We start from the raw sequence: 18,426 nt of genomic DNA, 5'->3' as shown, positions 1-18,426 counted from the left end.
TTGACGCTGGAGTCAAACGCCTCTCACAGGCTCACAGGGGTCTTTTAGTGCACCACAGACCTTAGCCACACTGAACGGCTTTCATTTAGTGACCTTCCTGGAGGGCTGATCTCCCTGTGCTTGGACTGTACCCTCCCTCCATCCCCCCAGCATTTGTGACGTCAGCTCACTTAGATACTAAACAGGTGCCTCATGTTCAAAGGCCTTGTTGCGGGCCATTCTCCGTTCCAAGCTCTGTGTACTGAAATAATTTTCTGGTGGGAGATGTGGGAAGCTCTGAGATGGGAGAAACGCAGCAGATGCTGAATAAAGAAACAACAAAAAAAATGAGAATCTCTGACCCAGAAAAAGCTCATCTCTTGAAAGATGAAAAAAAAAAGAAAGAGAAGAAAAAGGAACACGTGACTAGCCAGTGTCCCTGTCTGCTTGTGTCTGTGTCGTGACAGTTTCTGGAGGCACTCTTCCTCCCTGCTCTAGAGTATCTGTAAGTAACAATTCATTCATGAATAAAATTAATTATTTCTTGAAGCAAAGATTTAATCTTTTCTCTGCCTGACTGACTCAAGATCTCTCTACTAAATCTTGTCTGAAAACGTAAGTGAGCCTGATCTCCCTCCTTGGCCACCCTGGTAGCTTTCCTCTCTTTGGTGTGTGTATGAGCAGTAGGCACTATAAATGCTAGACAAGAGTGCGGAGTCCAGATGACAATCGCGGTACTAGCACTTGACTTTCATCCTTTTTGAAACGGGGTCTCTTGTTGTTTCCTACCATAGACAGCAGGCTATGATCCAGGAGCTCCTGAGGGTTCTCCTGACTCCTATTTTCCCATGGAAGCTTTGGCATAGCAGAAACACCACTGAGCCCAGCTTTATGTATGTTCTGGGGAGTCATAGTCAAGACGTCCTCATGCTCCTATGGCAAGCACTTTACCACAGAACACTCTCTCCTCCCAAGTCTCCCCTCATTTCTTGCACATTTTCATTTTCATATTTTTTCTCTACTCTTAACTCAACTTGGATATGACCCTAAAAGGGATGGGTGTGTTTTGGATAACAGTCATTATGTTCTGGGAGGACTTGGGCCTGGCTTTCTAACTCAGTACCCATGAACCAGGTCTCTCTACCAGTCGTTCCGTGTTGTCTTCCTCTTAGATCTTGAGGAGCTATGTCTCAGTGTGTTTTCCAGTGTCTATTCTGTTACTCAAACTGCTCCTGATTCTCTAGAAATCGTTAAGATCCTATTTCTCTCTCTTTTGTACCCTGTTATAGTGCCTAGGATGCTTTTGACAAGAGATGCTCCATAGGTATTTGGGTAAAGACCTCATGAGCAAATGCGTGATGTGACAAGATTGCTTTCATCCATGCTTTAAGCACAAATGATGCTAGTTTTGCAGTTGAACACCTAGCATTATAGAACTTTAAAGAACTACTTGCTATTTTCTCACCAGGTAAGTACTGACAAACCATTTTTTCAAAGCAGAAACAGGAAGAATTTCATTTGGCATTATCTTCCTTGTTCACAGAAGTACTTTTAGTTTGTTTAATATACCCCCAATGTTATAAAATGGCTTGCCCCTACTTCTGAGAAATCTTTAAAATTGCACCCTATAAGAAAGCAGTGTCAAAAAGATACTTTGAGCATTTTTGAAGCAAATATGTAAGAACAAGAAGAGGAGGGCCATAGTCTTAGATGTCTTGACATTCATAGTTGCCACATGGGATTGGCTACCTGAGACCTAACCACTTGCACTCCCCAGGGTCTGTAACCCCACCCCATCAGTTCTCCCCTGCAGTTTCTCCAGCCCCCCACCAGGGATTGTCTAAGCATTCCATTTTACCAGTCCCCAAACCTATGCATGCCAAATAAAATCGAGCACTCTCTCCAAATGAACTCACCTAGAAATTCAATCCAGTCAAAAACTATGTCCCCTTATTTCATGGTTTGTTATTTCATGAAATCCAGTGAAACACTAAGCAGAGCTGTCTCTCTAAAATGTCTGTTGAAATACCAGTTGCTCTCCTCTGAACTTCGGGTTGTGTCTTTATAGTCTTGCTCCAAGAGAACAGTACACATTTTCAATTAGTCCTCAAATTTCAGGACTTTATATGGGTGTGCAATGCAGGTGTGGTAGGTTTTCACAACAGCAGACAGGAGTTTGCAAAAGAAGAACATGCTGAGGCTCAACTTCTAGACATTTCCAGAATAAAATTCCTTGATGTGCCAAAATGCCTTATGTTTTTTTTTTTTTTTTTTTTTTTTTTTGGTTTTTCGAGACAGGGTTTCTCTGTGGCTTTGGAGCCTGTCCTGGAACTAGCTCTGTAGACCAGGCTGGTCTCGAACTCACAGAGATCCGCCTGCCTCTGCCTCCCGAGTGCTGGGATTAAAGGCGTGCGCCACCATCGCCCGGCCAAAATGCCTTATGTTGTGTCTACAATCTAGATTAACATTGGTGTTGGAATGGTTATTCAGTTAGTCACCACCCCACTTTTAGTTACTGCAACTTCTAAACCATTTTGTTCAGTCTTTTCCTATGTCCTCATTCCTCTCATCTGAGAGTGTGTCTGTAACCATGACTGCAAACTCATCTTTGCCATATGCCTCAAACTGTGATCAGGGTTGAATCACAACACTAATTGATGGATATCCCTTTCCATCTTCTGTCTCAACAAGCTCCATGTAACCAAAATGTAAACCCAGTAATGATTTTGGAGATCAATCAGTTTTCTTGGGTTCTGGTCTTTTTCCAGAAATTTCTTTCTTGCCTATTTATGCTCCTGAGGCCATGGCTCCTTTGGGAGTCCTGTAGCAGCACGATAACACAAGCTTTCTCTATCTCACTTGCTGTAATGAAAGCCTAAGAAATCACTGGGATGGACCTAAGCAGACTGAGGTTGCCTTTGGTTGCCATTTATTTATGTGGATCGTGATCTCTTAATTGGCGATGGTGCCTCTCCCAAGGTTCGCTGTTTATCCAAATCAGTATTTGCTAGTCGCCGCGACGTGGTCTGGTTGATAAATCAGCTCTGGTGCTCCTCCTGTGATTGCATCCACAGCTGCTCTCTGCTCCTCACCTCCCCATCTCCCAGGAGACGCCCACAGGCTGCTCTGAGGCCCTGCAGCTTTCCTGCTTCTAAAGTTTTATTCCAAGCTGCTACAACTATTCTTATTAGTCCATGTGTCTTGGTACTAATGACTCCTAAATTTAACCTCCCTCAACTGCTATTCCCTTCCATTTGTAACAGTTTCTGTTCATACTCTCCACTGCAGATGCACCGTGAGGGACAGTGACCGTTTCTCCTCATCTATCCTAGTCATCCTTGCCCTTGGTTTTTTTTCGGGGATTGTGGAGGCCCAAAAATGTGAGCATATCTCCTCCTTGTCTGATGTTCAGTTTCAGCTTCCTCGAAGTTGTGAAGTTGTTGCCATTCCACTCTGACCCAAGGTCAGAGAGTTGGCACTTCCTTCTATTCCTTCAATGTTATTGTCTGTTTCTATCTCAAACAAAGGTCCCACCTAGATTTAGGTCAGAGAGTTCTGCTCTCTCAAGGTTATTGTCAACAGGTGTGGCTAATATCCAGACCTTATATTTCAGGTATAGATATGTTTCTACCTCAAACAAAAGTTTAAGAATCCAACTAAGTTCCTACTCCCTTAGGGAGATAGCAATGGATTCCACCCAGGGACTGGTTTGCCTACAGAATATTTTGGTCTAGGGTGTGAGCGTTACTTGTTTTGTTCTTGCAACAGAATGTTTAAGAATGTAGCCCACAACCTTCAACTGGTATGCTTATTTTCTTGTATCCTGTTAATGCAGTTTTCTATCTTACTCCTACCTTTTGGGGTCGGGGTATTTTAAGTAAATGGAAATTAAACGCAGGTGATTTTAGTTTTCACTGGAACTTTCTTCCAGGACTATCCTATGTTTTCTGTTTTATTATTTTCATTCGTGGCTTCATTGTCTTTACTACTTTTCTAATTTCCATGCCCCTACCCTAGTAAGTGGTATTTTTGTCAAAGCTGGTCTCTGACAGGGGATAAGGTGTTTGTATGCAAGCCCAAATTGGCCTTAAACTTGTGATCCTCCTGCCTCAGCCTCATGATTCTGGGATTACAGGGTGTGCCACCAGGCTAGGCTCTACAGCATGGTTATGGTCATTCTTGTTCTCTCAGCTCCACACACTGAGTGTGAACCGTGCTGTACTCCTCAAGCTTCGAGGCCGATTTGAAGCTTATTCAAATGCCAATTCTGATCCTGTGGGTCTGGGGAGAGACTCGAGGGGTCTGTCTTTTTAATAAACTGTCAGGAGATGCCAATGGGTCTAATCCACAAACAACACATTCAGATATGTAAATCAAATACTTGGTCCTTTCTGTCACCTTTTATTACCAGATCCCCCTTTGCATGCTGTTTGATTCCAAGCAGATTGTGTTTTTTCAGGGTTATCACTGTGCTTCCTGCTGGAAAGTTCCTGTCTTGTTCATTGTCACAACTACCACATGCTTGACTGCTACCTCTGTGTATCCTACATGAACTTGGTTTTGAGCTGTTTTCTTCTGAGAGTCTAGAAATTTGTGGAATTCTTCCAGAATACAATGTTCTCATCCGTCAATGCAATTATTTGTTTAATGGCTTGTTTTCTTTTCATCCCAGGCTTCCAATGTAACCTAGACCATTCCTGTTAAAAAAGAGTTAGGTGTGTGCAGAGGGGGTAAGGCCAACAGTCTGGGTTCACACCTGGCTTTGCTTTTCTCCCAACCATCATATTATGTTCAGTGTTCTGCATGATTTCCAACTTTCTCAATTTTAATATATTCTTTCTTAGTTTTAAGTGTTTTATCATAGAGGCTTGGATTTTTTCCAATCCCATGATTATCTCTCTATTAAAACTTTAATACAAAAAGAAATTAAAGAAAAAAAACTAGACTTCTCATTACTTTGATTTGTAGAAGAGAGAGAGAATGGAACATTACTGCTAGAGGGTTTCGAGAAACCATATTTACATTTGCATCATCTCAATTTAGGGGCCTGATTAGGTTGTGTGTTATGATGAAGATGCACTTAGCAGTCAACGGGAAGTGGCGTGGGCTAGAGTAATGAGCAGGAGACTTCAAGCCAGGAGCCCCAGTGCTATTTCTGGCTGTGAGTGGCTACCTCTCTGACCTTGAACAACTCTATCTCAATGCCAAAGACCCTAATAGGCTCGTTCTGCCTTATAGCACGGCTGTGAGACGTTAGGCACTTAAGTGTTTACTATAGAGGGACTATAAAGTGAGTCAAAGGTGAGGGCAGTTGGGGGGTCACAAATGGAACTAGAGACAGAATCTCTGTTCCTACAGTTGGTCTAAGAAGTCTTTCGAGAGATGGTGTCTAAGAAGTGGGACAATGGTTCAGATCATGTTTCTACGGGAGAAACAAATGCTGAGAGGTTAGTCAGTAGATTTTAAAGCTTTTAGGGAAAATACCAAGACCATCTTATCATTTATGAAGGCTTAACTGGATAGCACACACTCTTTTCCTAGCTGAACCACACCCAGGATCAGGGAGCTTGCAGTGCTCAGCCTCGGGAGGACATACCCGAGGATTGGTGCTCTGCTACCCCTGACTGCGGGAGCAAGACCTAAGCCTGTGATGTTTTAAAGTAGGCCAAAAGTCGCCTGCTCCCTCTAGCAGTCCTTGTGGTCAGTAAGAGTATTGTGAGAGGCGTCAATTGTTCTTCATTTGAGAGTCTCCCTCCTAAAGGATTAGATTGAGGGGTAAAGAGTAAAGTGCTTTAAAATAACAAACAGAGGAATTCTTCCATTTTGCATAGGTTTCCGCAGACTTCGTAACAATCACAGCTATGGTTCCTATCACATTTTACCATTTTTGCCCAGACTAATACTTACCGAAAACAACCTAATATCAATAAGTGATATTTATTAACCACTAGTTCAAGTACCTTGAATCAGCTAGCTTATTTAATTATATATCAGTCTTTAAGGTAGATACTGTTATTGCCTTCACTTTACAAATAATGATACTGGGAAATAAGGCCATTAATTACTTCACCTAACATTATATAGCTGGTAAATTTCAGTTCCACAACTAGAACCCAGGGCGTCTTGCTCTAGAGTCTTAACCCTTAAGCACCTATACTATAAATGCAATGTAACAGAATAAGCACCTTTCTCTGGAAGTCCATGAGTAGTGAGACTGAAATTATTCTGGAATGATTAGTGATCTCCTCAAATTGAGAGTTTAGTCTGATAGTTGACTAAGGGGTCAGGCGGGTTACTAGTAGGCTCTTGCTGCTCAAGCATCCGCAGCTAGCTGGCAAGGAAGGCCTCCGTTTTTGTGGTTGAGACAGTTGCCAAGCAACTCCACACCTTGCCTTCCAACCCCCTAGGGAAATCTTATTCCTTGCTATCAATTGATTCTCTCTTTATATAGAGAGCATAGACGGATACCACCTGATTTCAACATACCAAAAGCTCCCTTAAAGGATAAAATGAAAGACTCATTTTTCTTGAGACACAATAATTTTCCACAAAGCCTTTCTGACATTCTCTGTCAACTCTTTTCTTTTCAGCCCCTTTGAATAGTAGGGGAGAAATTTGGGTCCCCTACTAAAATTTTGGTGTATATTTTCCTGGTTTCCTGTGATCTGCTTTAGTCAGCATAAGCAAGGTCCTGAATTTTCCAGAGGCAATTGCTGTGGGATCCAAAAATAAGAGGGATAAAAAAGAATTCCCAATGGGATAATATAGAGTCCTACCAACATCTACAAAGGCAACATTGTTGCTTAGTCACTGAAGCCAAATCTCCCAGAAGGCTCCAGGAGCCGGGGTGTGTGACCATTCTTCTCTAGCCCCCTCCCTCGAAGGGTCACAAGTCAGAATGCTGCATTCCTTTTGGAATGACCAGTTACTGTTTCCCCAAGTACAAGTTCATGTGCAATAACTGACCCCAGAAAAACTGACCAGCACAAGTGTAAGAGCTTGTCACATTAAATGACCAGAAAACCATTACTACCTGATAGAGGGTTAATGGTGCAGAAGAGATTAGAGGCACTCCCCATGGAGCAGTTCTGAGCTGCTACCCAGGCATTAACTGGCTGCTAAGATATCCATACTTGGGTCTGGGGCTTAGAGATGGGGGAAGAAGATTCTTGGTAGATACCAAGAAGAGAAAAGGGAAGCAAACAAACAATGGCCTAGTCCTTCTCTTCCCCGTAGCTCTGTGAAGTTCATAGTGATATTAGGATTCCTGACTTGACTTTGATTCCAATACACTCAATAGAAATTATTTTTCTGAATAGAGTGCTTCAGTGAGGCTTGAATACACCAGATCACGGAAGATAAATTAGATCTCATTTTACTGGACTGGATGAATTCTCTGCCAAAATGAAGTTTTGTTTTTTTGTAATATGGATAAAAGATCCCCCCCCCCAATTTGCTTTATAGAAAATTTGTGGGGACATGTGCCTAGAGTCTTACATACTTATTTAAGGTTGAGTTAATGTTATCTCTGGTTCTTCTACTATTCTGTTTTTGTCTGAGCAGGTGTTAATTCAACCACCCCGAGCCTAAGTTATTTACTCTCTCCCTCAGTGATTTGGTGTGAATCTCTGCTATATTCATAGAAGAAATAAAGGACTAATCCCACTTAAACAAGGAATGTGAGCTGCAGTCTCTTCCAGAATCAGGCTGGCCTAAGAACAGTGCATAATTATGGCCAGCGAAGAGAGTTTGAAAAGTCCTGGTGTACCAGCATCTCAGCTGTCTGCTCTTGTTCCGTTGGTCTGTATCCAACTTTGAGAGTTGTAAACCACGTGATTGGGCCCCAGAAGCTTCTGTTCTCTTCCTACACCACAATCCCCCTATCCCTTGTTTCTCATACTCCATATTAGCCTAAACATGCTACAAAGTCTTGATAAATGTTAAAAAGAAAAAAAATCCCAGGAAAGTGATAACAAGTATTTCAAATTCTGTTCTGTAAACTCAGACTGTTGCATCTGACTATTTGGAAGCTAACCCTGTATGCTTGCTGCAAGTTGTATGACTCCTCTGGACCTCAGTTTCCTTATCACTAGAAATCGGGGGAATACTTAAAAGGAGATGACCCTCTTAAGTCAGGGAGGGGGCAGAGGTGAGGGTTCATGAGATGCTTCTGTCAACAGAGGCACTGATGACTTGAGTCCCACCCTGGATCGCACAAGGTGGCAGGAGAAAACTGAATCCTGGGAATGGTCCTCTGATTGCCACGTGAGCCTGAATCCTGGGAATGGTCCTCTGATTGCCACGTGAGCCTGAATCCTGGGAATGGTCCCATGATTGCCACGTGAGCACCATTTTATGTGTGAGGCTGGCCACACACACACACACACCCATGCATACACGCACACATGCATGTACAGAGAGAGAATTATAAAAACACAATCCAATTAATTAAGTGAAATTTTAAGTGCTAAGTCTAAAAGTATATTCATAGAACTAGAAACGCGTATGTCTAAAACGTGAGCAAATGTCTAGGTGCTAAAGCATGAATGATCTTCTGTTTCTGTTTCCCTTTTTGCTTTTCCATATTTTCTTCCTATCAATCTGCATTAAAACTGGTCTAGAAACTGAGTGTGGTGGCTCATACCTTTAATCCCAGCACTCAGAAGGCAGGGTTTGAGGCCAGCCCGGTCTACAAAGTGAGTTCATGAACAGCCAGAGAGACCCTGTTTTGAAAAACCTACATAAACAACAAACTAATTTAGAAAATAAATGTTTTTAAGTAGAGAGAGAAAAAAATAAGTGAAGCTCCCAAATGGCTGATGATGCTTGTAATGCTGAAAAGATCAGCAAGGAGAAAGAGAGAGAGAGGGCAGAGGGGCAAGGATGCCAAAGTGCAAAGGGAAATTTGAAACCAGAGATGTGCTTGTGTGAGCCCTAGCCTTGTCTGGTCAGTAGGTTGAGGAGCTTTCAACTTTTGCAGTGTGGTCTAGCACCCAGGAATGTGTGTTATTTCCACATCTTATGGACCAACTAGACACACCCATTTGCCTTTCACGTGGGATTGTTCCTAGAGACCAGCCTCTTCCCACGGCCAAAGTTAGTGGAGAATTTGTGTTGTCAAGGGTGAAGGTAAGTTTGACCCTAAGGCTGCAGGCTCCCCAGATCCCTGAGGCAATAGGGAAACTTTCCTTCCTTCATTTGCATGACTAAGTAATTACAACTCATAAAAGTCCCTAACCCATTAGTTAAAACAGGGCCCAGTATTTGACTCTGACCCACTGCAGCCTGGGCCACAGGCTGTCTGCAAGCCTTCTGATTTGTCCTCAATTTATAAGCAGAACAATCTATAAATAGAAACTGTTTTTCTAAGTCCCCAGGAGGCACCAGCAGGTTTTCTAGCTTGTGTGTGTTTTCTAAAAAAAAAAAAAAAAAAAAAAAAACGAAAAAGAACCAAACAAGTAAACAAAACAAAACATGGCACAGGTTTATTTCCCTGCCCAATGCCAATGTTTCTCCATATTTCACTTCTAGTTCAGCTTGAGAGCATTCTGATCAGTTTGAAGTTCAGGTGGTGCTCCATAGGTGCACACAGGTGCTCCGTAGGTGAGCTCCACTCACCTGTAGATCCTGTACCTGGTGGTGAACCCCTGCCGGTAACGCTCCATAAAATCAGCATACTCCTGGGCTCGGTGGAAGGGGCCTCGGTCTGTGAGCAGCCAGTCCAGGGGAGCCTGGGCAGCCGAGGAGGCATGCTGTTCCGGGACCACAGCGGCCACGGTAGCCGAGGCAGCCAGCACCCACCCGGGTACGCCAAGTGCTAGCAGGACTGCCCATGGGGCGGCCTCCGGCCAAAGCCCTCTAAACTGAGAGCTGCGCTGCCACCTCATGCTTCTCCCAGGCGGTTAGTGTCTTCATTCTCTCGCCACGCTCTCCCACTCCGTGCTGCTCCTCCAGGGCTCCAAACTAGAAAAGTACAAAGAGAGATGTGAGGTGGGTACGGGACCATATCCCATCTGAGAGCATCATACATAACTAGACGGTGAAATCCTCCCTGGTGATGGAACGCAACCGATGACCTAAGACGTTGACTGAGCGTTCAGTATGTATGATTTTATTTCTTTAAACACAAACTTAGGAAGAAACACCATGTCAGCATCTTACGGATGAGAAGAGGGGCCTCAGATTAAGACGGTGACTTCTGTCCTCACAGCTATGAAGAAGAAAGAACAGTTTGAGCTCAGAGGGTATGAATCCCAGCTCCATTCTTACCTGGGCTCCCTAAGTATCATCTGTCTCCCAGACATGTTCACCACATATTTCTGTGATTGTCTCATGGACTACGTGCTGCCTTCTGAAGCTTGGCACCAGGCTAGGAGCAGCCTTATGCTTTAAATGGAGGATTGTGGGAGAGAATAGTACTTTTACCCCTTGCTGCTCTGAAGCTGAGAAAACCTGAGCAAATCACTCTTTTCTCTGGATCCAAGATGGGTTCTAGAGAGAAACAATTGACTATGCAATAGCTAATACTCTTCTGAGATTGAACATCCAATCTATTCTTTGTTTGAAGGTGGTCCAGGGATAGAGTTGGAATGGGAGATCAGAGGAGAGTCCCACACAAGGAGTCCATGGGATGCCTTCTCTCCTCCCCAGGCAAGAGAGCCCCTCAGGAGTCACTCTGTGTCTCTTTCTTTCATCCTAGCTCAGCTACCAAGAATATGGAGCATGCCTGCAGACATCCTTCTTGAAGGAGTGAGTGAGGGTATTCCCTGCTTTCTCTGGGTTGGAGGATGCCAACAAGAAGGATGCTTCTGTCTTTCTTCATTCCTGGCTGCCTTGTGAGTCAGCACAGGCTTTGATTTCCAGGGTCTGCACTTTTTCTAAGGACAACTCGTCACCTTTATCAACCTCTAGATGCAAGGAATCATTCAGTACTGCCGGGTTTCCTGGAACTGCCGCCGTTTCTCCAATCTTTAATTTCTAGCCTGTGCTGTCACAGCTCTGTGCCTGTCTGCTCGCCAACAAAACTTCAGCGCGTGCCAGAACGACTTCCGACGCCCAGTACCTGTAATTCATAGCTTGATGATTGCCGCTGGCTGCCGAAACCCAGAGATAGGATGCCTGGCGGTGAGGCAGACATGGTAATTTTTTTTTTGTTTTTTTTTTTTTTTGTTTTTCGAGACAGGGTTTCTCTCTCCCGCAAGGGCAGGCAAAGAGGGCTTCATTACTCCATGCTCCCTTCCAGAGTCACCCCCAGGGCCTCTCTGGAATGTGTCAGCTCACTAAAGGGTCTGTTGGAGGTAAATGAGAATCCTGGAATTCCCAGCTCCAGAGTTATGCTGAGTCTGAGGTATAGAGGCCTCAGCACGGGTACAGGATGCTTTTCAGTGTCCCTGTATATAAGGACGGAAGGACAGAGGAAAGCCTGAGAATCTGGGCACTCAGATCTCCTTCTCCCTGGCAGCTGTTGATTTGAAGTTGGGTGCTGAAAGATACTCAGAAGCTGCCCCCACTATTAAAGTTTCTTATGTAGGCATTATAATTAAAAAGTTATATTATGATGGGAACCAGAGGAGTTAAGCTAGAAATATAGGCAAAATGTAAACACCCATCTGTCTTCTTGCCAAAGAATGTTACACTGTTTGGCGAGCCAGTGTAGGGGTAAGAGACTGTCCCCACTTAACTAGCCAGGGGACATACTTGTCCTTTCAGATCTTAAAACATGATAACCTTCCCATAATTAAAATAGTGATGCTAGTTCACAAAACTAGACAGGCTAACCAATGAAACAAGAGAGCTGAGTAATAACTCTTACACAGCAGTTAGTATATAAAAAACAAAGCCACCAGAGACTAATTGGGTAAAAAATGGAATATTTTGTATATAACATTGAGAACTTAGCGCCAGATGGATTAAAAAGTTAACTATAAAAAAGTAGAACCATAGAAGGAAAATCTCCAAGTGTTCAAGTTTTTTATAAGCTCCCATTACCAGGAAGAAAAGTGATTTAAAACTAAACAGAGGAATCATCCTCGCATGTGGCAATTTTTACACTGAAACAATTTGATGAGGAGGCCCAAAATATTTCTCATTTAATCATTCACATATTCATCCATTGAAGAAACATAAATGAGAACCCACAAGTGCCAGACATTATGCTAAGAACTGACAATGCACGAGCAGGTGCATATTGCCTTACCTGAAGCTCTACCATTAGTGATTTATTCCTTTTATAAAATATTGCTGTATTTCTTAAAGATGAACTGGTGGAGGGGTGAGAGGTTTGTTCATTTGGGAAACTGTGGTTCCTTGACAAAGGATTCCAACGCAATACACACAGTAAGGTAGAAGTTCACAACCACGGGTGGAAAGACACTCGGGAACCAGAGTTCTAGAGTGACTCCCCCAAAGCCCTATGCACTTCTGTGTAAGCCTTCTGTAATTCTGTTCCCTTGAGTGTGGGCAGGGCCTTGGAGTAAGATAAACCATTGGGCTCTATTAGTTGACTTTGAGTTAAAAAAGCAGATGAATGGAAAAGTTGAAAGTCCAGAAAGTCACTTAGATGATGGGTGCAAAGAAAGGCTTGTGAATTACTGTGAACAATATCCTAAGTGGGTCCGACCTAGTTGGGTGAGGCTTTAGCAAAAAAGAGTGATATAGATTGACCAAAAACAGAGCAAATGAACATTCTGTGAACTGCTTATTAATGTCATAGCAAGTAGCCAAAAATGACAACCCCCAGCCAGCAACTAGGAAGAAAGTGGGAGCTTCTATCATATAACTGTAAGGAAACAAACACTACGGTAGAAAAGGGCTTTGCACCCCATGAAGATCTGTTTCCATGTCCAGCACATTGATTTCAGACTGGTAAAAACTGGAGCAAAGGACCAATTACCTTATACCCACGCTTTTGAGTCACAAGGACTGTGAGCCAGGGCTGGAGAGACAGCCCAGACAGTGAAGTGCTTATATTGTAAGTACAAGGACCCGAGTGGTGTCCTTACAACCCGCTTAAAACAGCCACACAGAAAACCTAGAGCAGTAATGTGTGCTTGTAATCGGAGCACTGGGGGACAGGTGGATCCCTGGGGCTAGCTGGCAGGACAGCCTATTTCACATATTTCTGTGAAAGACCCTGTCTCAAGAGAAAAGAAAAAGAAAGAAAAGAAGGAAGAAAGGAGAAAGAAAGGAAGAAATAGAGGTGGAGGATGCCTGTTCTCTGTCCTCCACACACATGTGCAGACATGTGCATACATGTAGCAGTGTGAGCTGACAAATTTGTAGTGCTTTAGATGATGTTTGTTACACAGCAGTAGGAAAACAAAGCAAACACAAGCAGCTCCAGCAACTTCTAAGGATCTGGTGCTTCATGCTCCATAGAGCAAACCAAGAGGTTATGGGAGAAGAGGCCACCCTGGCAGCTTCTAGAACAGAGTAATATTAGTTGTCTTCCCCGACTGTGCCCTTACACTGTACCCTCCCTTGCCAAGTACACTGGTTCATCTAAGGCCATGTGTAAGTTTTCATCACCCTATCGAATGTATCGAATTAGCGCTTCTCAAACATGTGATGCAACAGATTCCATGTCCTTCAGCAAGGAGTCACTGTGAGATTGTGACAGGGTACAGCCTGGCCTAGCCACTTGACCTCTTGACAAGACTGGCTGCTGTGTATCCTATGCCATGATAGCCACCACCTCACCTGCCACATGAGGGTTTCCTAAGGACAGGTGAGCAACTACTGGAAAAAGTGTTTGGAGGAATCAGCCTGTGTTAAGCATGCTTCTTGTCATCGCTGTTTGTAATTATGCCTTTTCAGTGCTCACAATGAGCTGGAACCTGCCTGTTACAAGAATATCAGCTCGGGAATCAAATGATTTTGATTGCTGGGCCCTGTATGCTGAGCGCAGCAAGAATGCCTGAATTCAGGGCTTGCCGTTCCTCAGAAAAACCTGGCCTGGGAATCACATACTTTCCACTTCAGTGGTTTTTCTGGGGGATCTGAAGACTTTTTGACTATAAAGTCTCTTTTTAAGAAAGAAGATAGATCCTTAAGCAGGTTCCAAAACTTCCTCAAAAAAAAAAAAGGCAAGATAATTACTGCGTTGACAGTTGTATGAAAATCAGACTTTTGATGGGGAGCAGCTTTTTGGCCACTTCCTGTTTATTCTTCGCACTGATACCACTGGAGATTTTGTAACAGCAATCTGTCAAGCAAATCTGGACCGTGTAAATTCACAGTATCTGGTTCATCATTAATAAGTAGGAAGATGTAACAATTAGCGGCTTTCCCATCATGCTTTCTGCTTTCACCTGTCCAAAAGCTGACTGTGGGAGCAGATCTCCATGTTGCCTGTGAGGATGGTGACACAGGGGCCGTGCTGGCCCTTCATGAAAAGTGTTATGGATTTACCTGAGAAAATGAATAATTTTCTTTTTCTCCACACTTAAGGCCACTGTATACCCAGAACAGATACATTGGCTATGCATCAAAAGTTTAACAACCTGTAAGTTTTTCTTGGCTGAGCACATAAGCTCAAATCTGTCCTCCACCATCATGAATTAAATGCGTTGCAGTTCTGTCAATAGAGAAAATCGGGTAGAAGATGAGGTCACCTGAGAAGTGGGTGGTGCCATCTTCAAAATGTAAGACTCAGGTCACCACCACTCTGAGACTGTTACCTAGCTGGAAAGGCTCGGGTCTCTTTTGAGTTCTCTTGCCTTCAGCCACCATATCTGCTTGGCATTTCAGAAGAAGGTACACTCGTGATTTGTGGCACAGGCTGCTAATGTAAAGTCTTGGCAAATGAAGCAGACACAGGAAATGAATGAGAATTAGTGTGGGGCTGAGCACTCACCTGGGGTATGCGAGGCTCTGTGCTCAATCCTTAGCATTAAAAAGTGAACTATAAAAGACGGTTACTGAAGAGGAGGGCCTGCATCCTGGAGGGGTTAAGTGTATAGTTAAGCTATAGGTATAAGGGTAGTATTTTGACTAATACAACTGTAATGTTAAACAATTAGTAAATACCATACAAATTAGTTAATATGCATGTGATCACTACTGCGTATGAAGCATGAATAATAAAATTATCTCTTTAAGCAGAGGAGAAGAGGGAGGCTAAGAGCGGCTCCATGCAGTGTGAAGGGTGGCATGCTTCAGTCGCAGATCTAAGTCTGTGTGACTGTAACTGCACCAGTCCCATGACTTACAGTTATGCAAAGTACTTGCTTGTCACTTACAAGATATTGCCTGTAGGCAAGGCCCTTTCCTGTGGGAGCCCCACTTTAGCCATCAGTAAGATGATTTAGGAGCCAAGACAATCCGCAGAATACTGTTCCACATTGAAGTTCCGTAATCCTATGCAAATAGAGGGGGCACAAGCACAAGGAAGCCATGGTGCAGAGAGAGTAAAGCAGAAGAAAGATGAGGTATGAAGCAGAAAGTCTTGCCAGCTAGAGCAGTGACATTTCATAAAGTGATTAGTCAGTGACATTAAATAAGTTTTCAAGCCATTTAAGTGGTTAATTGGCCAACTCTGTTGAGGAGTTGTTTGCTTGAATAAATCCGAGGGTGTCAGTGCTAAAAAAAAAAAAAATCACGGAAGTGTTGTTTGTTCTTGTCATCCACAACATGTTGATGCAAAAACCTGTTTATCCTAGAAAGGAAGGGTAGACAGAAGTGACAGAACATTCCTACAGCCAGGGCCGCATGGAGGTAGGATGTTCTTGGCTCCCACAAAGGACTGGGTCCTTTCCTCTGTTGGGCCAACCATTGCTGTTTTCCCCAGAGGGTCAGCACAGACCATAAAGGTCTCCAGCTGTTCTTTATAGAACTCCAGTAGCTCCAGCATCCCTTCATTTGAATCCAGGCAGGTGTGATGTGGTGTCTTTTGCCACTTTCCTCCCTGGGCTCTGTGACACAGTCTCCACCTTCAACCCTAGGACTGGCATGAACCAAGGAAACTATATACATCTCCCACCAGTTAGACAGCAACTTCCAAAATGGGGATGAAGATATCCTCACTGCATAAAATCAGGTCAACAATATTAATAACTATTTATGCAGAGAGGAGCTAATCATAATTACTGTTTACTAAATGCTCTTACATTAATTCGAGACCTTTAAGAGGGGAGGCTGAGAGAGGCAAAGGGGCTCTCCGGAGGCTACTCTACAGAAGGCTACTCTATCAAAATCCAGATATTGTCACTTGGAGGCCTACAGCTCGCCTCTCCTTATTCTGCCTCACCCCTGTCTATCCAGCAGCCAATGGGTTATAAGCAATGTCTACACGTAAGAGCTGTACTTAGGGATGGGGAAAATCTGGTGAACACGGCAGATCCAGCTCTTCACTAGCCAGGAACGAAACACCAGACTTGAGGCTAGTGTCCTGAGCTTTCTAAGTCATCCCACAAACACAGCGGATGTGCGGATCATCCCAGTGACAAGTCCTTGTAGGCTTTATCCCATTCAGGCCCTGGATTCATAAACCTCTCTCTGGGACAACTAGCCCTTCATTAGTCAAGGACAGAGTCATCTGTCACTTACTAAGGCTTCATACTCATCTCCTGGGAGTCCTTGTCTCTTTCCTTGGTCCAGACAAGCTGACAGGCTGACCTGCAGCCTCTCATGGTAAAGCTGGGGTCGGAGAGTGTAGAGCAGGGAGGGCTCCTGAGCACTGCATCCTGTCCTGAGACCGAGAAGGCTCGCCAGAACAGATGGCGGCAGCCCTGCTAATCAAGTGGGTCTTATAATGAGGCGTTGTATGTTTTGAACCTTTAATCTCTGTACAGAACCCTTTTACTTCTCATTCAAGAAATCCTAGCAACTCCTATTGCCCCCTACAAACCAATCTGCCCTCTTCCTACAGGTTCTGAGACATCTCTGGGAGCCATTTCATAAAGGACTGGCTCCCAGAGCAGACTTCAAGAAAAAGAAACTGGAAGCTGGTCATGGTAGCATACACCTTCCACCCCAGCACTTAGGAGGCAGAAATAGGCAGATTTCTGTGACTATGAGGCTGTACCTGGTTTATATATGGAGTGCCAGGCCATTCAGGGCTACATAATAAGATCCTGTCTCAAAAAACAGAAAATCATTATAATATAGCAATGATACTTCATAAGGTTATGAAGACCTTAAAAGATTTGGAGACCTTAAAAGATATGACCTCTGGTGCGAGTGTGGTGATGGGGGAGCACACACTTATTTTTTACTATTGTATCACAATAGTAATACTAGTGTGAGAAACAGTTCATATACACCCTTTCACTAAATATGGCTTTGTTGTTGTTCAGTTGCTAGGTTTCTGGTTGTTCACAAGTGAGAAAATAGCACAGAGAAGCAGTCTTCTAAACTTTGTGTCTGCATCCCTCAGACTCAGAGGCGCCCCTCCCACAGTGCCTCACAGCTCTTACAGCAGAGGTCTTGAGTCTCAATCCAGGGAAGTAGTGCCCTCATTCTGAAGTTCCTCGAACCTGAAACTCTAGCTCTGTGCCCTGCCGCTGTGCTACTGCTGCCTGGCTTCCCTGTCAACAACTGTCTGTCATGCCTTGCAGACCCATTTCCTCCAAGGAGCTTCTTCAAGCGAGGGTCAGTGCTGATTACACACTTACTTGGCCTTTCTTCTGACCCAGCGACTGAGCAGCCAAGGCTGCTACACTCTACTCTCTATGTCTAAGGACAATGTGAGGAGTTTGAGGCACAGACTATCAATAGGGAAGGAAGTGCTGAGGGGCAGGGAATAACCATCAGCTGTAGTTCATTGCGTTTCAGCTTGGAAGCCCCTTCATCTGGCTCAGCTGATTAGAAGTCTGGCTACAGGAGGGGAAGGAATGCCTCCAGGCCCGACTGTTGGTTTAGGGATACCCAGGTCCAGTGCTGAAAACAGAGCTCGTTCTGCTCCTGCCTCACCTCTGTTAGAGATGAAGTGACGTCTTCCAAGTCTAAAGGCGTTGCAGCCCAGAGCTGTCACTAGAATCCCTCCATATGGGTTCAGTTATTGTTACTATGGATTGAGTGCTGGTCTAAACATGTGTCCTACATTAACTCAACCAAAGTTCACAAATCCGTGCAAGACTGGTGCTGGTTGGGAAGACCTCTGACCTAACAATGGCACAAATTACAGTGTTTGACTTTTCCGTGGTGCCGAGCAGCAGCAGCGAGGGGCAGCTTCCACTCAGATGCGTGATCACGGGAGGGAGCCGTCCATATCTACCCTGAACTTCGCTGGCAAGTTGTGATGTTCCTTTATTAGACATTCACATGTTACATTCATTTTCAATAATTTCAATTTACAGCAAGCTTATCTGAACATAATTCCATCAAAAGTGTTACATACATTTTACAGGGGAGAAAATTCAGAAGCTCAGTAAGTTTCTTCCAATTGAGTCCTACTGCTCTCTCGGTGACTATTGATGTAAAAGCTACAGTCTCCATACAGCAGCTGGA

The 18,426-nt window shown here is 43.9% G+C and overlaps 1 protein-coding gene across 1 annotated transcript in view; it reads right to left on the bottom strand.

Moving 5' to 3' along the window:
* Brinp2 (BMP/retinoic acid inducible neural specific 2) overlaps positions 1–18,426 on the bottom strand; it is a 101,104-nt gene that overhangs the window by 38,174 nt on the left and 44,504 nt on the right. The window contains exon 2 of the mRNA XM_057770435.1: positions 9,598–9,942. Within this exon, the coding sequence (XP_057626418.1) occupies positions 9,598–9,866 (269 nt within the window). The 5' untranslated portion in view covers positions 9,867–9,942. The remainder of the gene's footprint in view (positions 1–9,597; positions 9,943–18,426) is intronic.

Source organism: Chionomys nivalis, chromosome 5 (assembly GCF_950005125.1).
Source record: "Chionomys nivalis chromosome 5, mChiNiv1.1, whole genome shotgun sequence".
Classification (NCBI taxonomy): domain Eukaryota; kingdom Metazoa; phylum Chordata; class Mammalia; order Rodentia; family Cricetidae; genus Chionomys; species Chionomys nivalis.
This window is presented reverse-complemented; position numbering and strand designations above follow the sequence as displayed.